At 38.3% G+C, this 5,863-nt stretch overlaps 1 protein-coding gene across 1 annotated transcript; it reads right to left on the minus strand.

Moving 5' to 3' along the window:
* Positions 1 to 424: 424 nt before the first annotated feature.
* Positions 425 to 2,765, minus strand: LOC106328516 (peroxisome biogenesis protein 22-like). Its single transcript, XM_013766969.1, has 8 exons — positions 2,526 to 2,765; positions 2,160 to 2,399; positions 2,026 to 2,073; positions 1,843 to 1,899; positions 1,655 to 1,756; positions 1,246 to 1,311; positions 1,054 to 1,155; positions 425 to 962 (listed from the first exon to the last, which is right to left on the minus strand). The coding sequence occupies exons 1-8, from the start codon at positions 2,751 to 2,753 to the stop codon at positions 858 to 860; spliced, it is 948 nt and encodes a 315-aa protein (XP_013622423.1). The 5' UTR covers positions 2,754 to 2,765; the 3' UTR covers positions 425 to 857.
* Positions 2,766 to 5,863: the final 3,098 nt, after the last annotated feature.

A 5,863-nucleotide genomic window follows, 5' to 3' on the forward strand; every position in this document is an offset into this window, starting at 1 on the left:
GACGGCGGAGCTGCGGCGGCGGACGGTGGTCCGGCGGCGGAGCTGCGGTGGCGACGATTTCCGGCGGCGGCGCGTGCGTTTCACGCGCGCGCGAAGGGCGGTTTTCTGGAGGCGCGTACGGCTTCGTCCGGGCTCCGTTTGAGGCGTGCTTGGTGTCTACGGCTTCGTCTCGACGAGAGGAAAACGATGATGGGCTTGGATGCACGAGATTCGCAACGGTTAAGAAGTTATGGTCGATTTACTAAACGGACGAAACTGAACTTAAATCATGGGATTTTCGCGGTGGTTACCTGCGATTAACGGTGGTGGCGAGCTCAACACGGTCACGGGGCGCAGAGGCTATAACGAACTCCGGTGACGACCGCAACCTCTCCAAATCCTTCTTCTCACCTCCCTCTCTCTTCTTTTATCTTCCCTTCTCTTCTCTACTCTTCTCTTCTCTCTGATTTTTTTTCTTTTGATTGCAGGTTATTAGTGGAGAAGGTGGGTTTAATAGATGTGTTAATGGGTGGAGTTGGTGGAGTGGAGAAGTTAGGTCGTGACATTCACATTACGAGTTCCCATTGATGCAACCAGAAAACACGATAATGTTGTTGATACAGAAATTACAAACTTCATTACTTCCACCGAAGGAACTCTCCCAGTACTTTCTAACTCCATAAAAATTGATGTTTTTTTTAATTTGCAGGCAACACAAAAAAAAAAAAAAAAAGAGGAAGTTACAAGTTTTATGATGGAAACGAGACCATTTACGCCTCTGCTCTTTGCTTCTGTCAGAACAAGAAGAGGATCGAATTGAAAATTACGAGTTTGTAGTTTGTTTTGCATATCTTTCGCACTCTTTTTATTGGCATTAATTAAGCACATCCAAAGAACTGCTCTATTGACTGCGAGGTGAACACATTGGGAGCACTTCGCTCTGGTTTCGATTCAGAGACGTGAAGCTGATATTTGATGAACCTCTGCCATAACACAAAACAAAGGGAGAATATCAATTTAACTAAACTGTGGATAAGAGAATGTAAACTTTTTAAACAAGGCAAAGGACTTTACAGCTAGTTGTGTGGTGATCTCTGGGTTTGTATCAATATGCCAGTCAGGTTCTAGTTGTCTAACAAACGAAGTTCTTCCGATCTCCGTACTACAAAACAGGACCTACAAAAAATTTATGTCAAAATATATTTGTAAGAAGTCTTCACACTGCGAAAAACATAGCTTGTCTGAGAAAGCTTTGATTGAGAGTACCTTATCTTTGACCAAACCACCAGAGGTGAAAACACCTGCAGTCTCTAAAGCCTCTAGAACTCTGGCCTGCATAACCAGTAGTTTAAAATGTGAGTTTCAGAACCACTGATAATCAACCTGCTTCCTTGGTCAACAGCAAACAAAAAAATAATAATAATACAAGAATGCACACTAGTCTCACGCATTTAGTTGCAACAATGTCATGTCAGCTAACAAATCCTTCTTATCAAAACATTATCCATTATTTCACTCTAATCTAGAAAAAAATATGTTATGATCCCCTTCCCCATTAAAGCTAATCATGTTTAATGATGATAACCACACCTATTTTGATATGCCATGCTAGAGACAAGTACCAACACAAAGGGCAAGAAAAGAACATTTAAATATAGAGGAAGTTGTTGCTCACTTCGCTTTCGTCGTCAAGAACTCTTTCCATGAGATATAAGTCAGAAGACTTTGTAATCTCTAAGAGAACTTCCAGAACGGATGACCTCACTGTTGCTTGTTTCTGCATAAAAAAATTCTCAGAATCAGGTTACAGACACATAATGCAAATAACTTACATGAATACCCACAAAATGGAAATGCTACTACTTGGAGTTCTTCTGGACTTGATTCCTCAAGAATGACTCCAAGAAGACGGCATGTTACCTACAAATACATTATTAGACAAGCTCACTACAAATACATTATCATATGTGCAGTTCCAAATGATTAAAACATTACAAAAAAGATAAAATTCACAACATTAGTAATCAATGCTGACATGCAATTTACCTTCCGTCCTTCACTAAGCTTCTGCCTCACCATCTGCCCCAGTGTAGGCTGCCAAAAAAAAAAAGGAAGTTCATTCATAACACTGAAGGTACAAAGTTTGAAACTTTTGGGTACAGAAATAGAAAGAACGTTACTTTCACAGGCTGAAAAAACTGATCAACAACATCTTGCACTCCGTTATCCTCATGAGGCAAAGAAACATCAGGAAGGTTCGAACCTAGATTAGACTGAGCAGCAGCACTAGAGGTTTCAGCTGATTGCATCCTGCGTTTTGGCTGCCTTCTTCGAGGCTCCCCTGGTGGCGTTCTTATAGCCCTCCATGTGAATATCACAGCGATTGCAAGCCCCGCAATAGCACCAATAGATCTTGAATCCTAGTTACAAGACAGCAACAACGAATCCAAGAAGCTAAACCCAATTAGAATCCAATCCTAGAGATTACAGATCCGATTATAGAAACCCACGTAAAGGACAGATAGATAAATAGAGAGAGATCGAACCAGATTGGGAATAGATGTAGAGAAGAGGCTAGACATCTTGACAGTAACGTACGCGCTTAATCGTTTGATCAATCGAGCAATCTCTTCGGTAGGCGACGAAGAAGACGATTCCCCCATAATCCTTCGAACGTGTAACACGGAAATTCGGACAATCAGATTCTTAGCTTCTTCAAAAGCTGTCTGAAAATTCCAGAAAAGAAGGGCACTGTACTTGGGGGAAAAGTACATCCGATGAAACTGACACGTGTTTATTTTCATGCGTGGCAATAGATTAGCTTGTGTGACCACGATTTATACCGTGGGGTGCGATGGATATGATCTCTATCGCGGAAGGAGTTGGAACGGTGCGTTTTGTTTGTTTCCCTCTTGGCTTTGAAGCCGTTTTTATATGATCAACACAATACTCAAAAAAAAAAAAAAATGATCAACACAATACAACCAGATTTGTTTACAGATTGGTATGGTTTGTTACTTAAGCCATCAATGGGTATCACTCGCATGTGAAAAGAAGCAAACAGAGAGATGAATATGCAGACCACATGAGACATTAGAGGAAAACTGGAACTATTCTTTAGAAGCCAATTGAGCTGAATAAAAAAGGAGTATATGTGAATAGAATTTTACAAGCCTGAGTAAAAAAACTAATCTAATGTAAAGTAAATGTTCTACTTTATATAGAAAAAGTCCGTTACATTTTGCAAATCCATGGGCTAAATAAAATGATGGAGAAAGTTTTTTACTAAGTTGATGACTAAGCTAAATCTATTTGGTGACAAATGACTAAAACTAAGTAAACTTGGTGACTAATCTATTTTAGTGACTAAGATGTACAACTTAGTGACAAATGGCAAATACTAAAGCTCACTTGGTGTCTAACCTTGATGACTTAGTAACAAATGTCAAAAGCTTGAGCAAACTCAATGACACATGTCAAAGTTGCTTTATGACTAAGTTTTGTGAATCTCTCCTATAAATAGACATCTTACCTCTCCATTAAAGATACACTCTTATGTACTTGTACACACACAAGTGAAAATATTCACAACAAAAAAGATGTATCAAGATAAGCTTCAATAAGCTTTAATACATCATATACTCTCACTCTTCCAACAAATCTCTTTAGATTTTTTATAGAGTCTCAAGAGTATAACGTGGATGTTGAGTTCGTAGATTCTGTTTTGGGTGATGCAAAACAGTCTCACGTGATTTTATCCTGGGATTCAAAATCATCAGAAACCGTCTCACCTACGGGCGATTTATTGAGTTAAGGAAAGTGATCAAATCACGACTTTACGTATTCGTCTATTTTCATACCGGTTTTAAAACGTTTTACCGCTATATATTATCGTTATCATCACACTTTGTTTCGTAATTTTCAATCAGGATTCTCGCATCCTAACACCTAGTTCTTTTACTTGAAAATTACAGTTATTTAAGTTATACCAGTATACGTCCGTCTTATGCTTGGAGGATTATATGTTTTGGTCGTGAGCTCTTGATTAAAGGCCTCAGACATATGGTTGGAGATGGGAGAACCCTTTCGGTTTGGTCTTCTCCTTGGTTAGTAGACGGAACCAGGATGAGTATTCCTCTTATGAAGAATATATTGATTGACTTGAATCTCACAGTTAACAACGTTTTGATGGATAATTCTCATCTCTGGAATCATGATATGCTAGAAGAACTTTTCTACCCACAGGATATAGAGATCATCCTCAAGATCAAACCAGTCATCTCTACACCGGATTTCTACATCTGGAATCATACTAGATCAGGGGAATACTCTGTTAAAACTGGGTATTGGCTAGCTGAAAAGGAGGCAAAAAGTGAAGCACGGGTAATTGGTGAGGCTCGCCCATCCTTAAATGGAATCAAAGATCAAATTTGGGCACTATCTACAGCTCCAAAAATCAAATTTTTTTTTGTGGAAAGCAATTAATAGAGCCTTATCAGTTACTGATAATCTCATTAACAGAGGTATGAAAATAGACTCGAGAGGCCAAAGCTGTGGTTTGGAAGGTGAATCTATAAACCATGTGCTTTTTACATGTTCTGTGGCCACAAAAACTTGGGCTCTAAGCTACTTTTCTCTTCCCCCAAATGGATTTGATGCTACCTCCATCTTCTAAAATATCTTTAATGTTCTGAAGATTTCGAAAAACAATTTGATTCCATAAAGGGTAAGAAGAAGTGGAGCCTGGATATTATGGTTCTTATGGAAGAATAAAAACTCCTTCTTCTTTGAAGGAAAATTATCATCTTTTGGTCCATCTTTCATCAATTCTATCTTTGAAGAAGTTGATCATTGGTTTTTGATTAAGTCAATTGATAAACAAGAAAAAGACATTGATCTTGCAAACAAAAAGAAGATAATCTTCGGGTGGAAACCCCCTCCTATCTCTTGGTTCAAATGTGATATTGGTTGTGCGTGGGATAAGATCAGACAAGAATGTGGAGCCTCCTGGATTATTCGTAACAGAGACGGTAAAGTTCTCTTCCATGGAAGGAGATCTTTCAGTGGAATTGCTAGTAAACATGATGCATCTCTAGAATGTTGGCCATGGGCTATTGAATGTTTGAAAACATTCAACTTTAACTCTATCATTTTTGCTAGTGATGATCATGAACTCATAGGAGCCATTTCTAAACCGTTGGCTTGGCCATCTCTCTTGTTTTACTCCTCAAAGATCAAGCCGCTGCTCAATAGCTTCCAAGATTGGAAGGTCCAGTTCTACTCCCATCACAACATCAAAGGAGCAAAGCTTATTGCAAAAAGCGTAATCACCAAGGATTTATTTCAATCCTATATTGCTAGGGGCTTTCCTCATTGGCTTCATTATCTTTTTTGTTAAGCCAATGCTTCCCCCTTTTGTCAGTGATTGTAACAAATCCATGTTGTTTCCTCTGTTCCTTTATATATATATATATAAAATTCAGTGTTTAAAAAAAAAAGGCTTGAGAAATATGATATTAAAATAATATTTAAGATTTAGATATGAGTTAGATAAAAAATTTCCGTCGATCAAACGTTTACAATTTATAATACATTTAGCTGGTGGAAAAGTTTCATATACTTAATACAAATATCAAATCATGCGTAGTTTCTTACTTCTGCATTTCGTTTTTAAATCCAACAAGTTTGAACATAACATATCAAAGCTTGGTCAAGGAAGAGTACTGTCCATAGAATCTTCAATAACAATGCCGATGGACTCATATTCTCGTATCGGGCCATTTAATACACCGTAGATCTTATCTTGCTCAGAGATGGGACTTCCAGTGGAGTCAAGCTGATTACATAATGACTTTATCTCTGACAAATACTAAGAAAAAGTCTT

This window comes from Brassica oleracea, chromosome C3, assembly GCF_000695525.1.
Source record: "Brassica oleracea var. oleracea cultivar TO1000 chromosome C3, BOL, whole genome shotgun sequence".
Classification (NCBI taxonomy): Eukaryota; Viridiplantae; Streptophyta; class Magnoliopsida; order Brassicales; family Brassicaceae; genus Brassica; species Brassica oleracea.

What these genes read in the sequence shown, in the direction of transcription:
- LOC106328516 (XM_013766969.1), bottom strand. Translation starts at nt 2,753, where the DNA reads ATGTACTTTTCCCCCAAGTACAGTGCCCTTCTTTTCTGGAATTTTCAG. An exon ending in CAAGTCCAGAAGAACTCCAA is followed by an intron (nt 1,757 to 1,842) that starts GTAGTAGCATTT and finishes TTTTTTATGCAG; the next exon opens with AAACAAGCAACAGTGAGGTC. An exon ending in TTCTTGACGACGAAAGCGAA is followed by an intron (nt 1,312 to 1,654) that starts GTGAGCAACAAC and finishes CTGGTTATGCAG; the next exon opens with GCCAGAGTTCTAGAGGCTTT.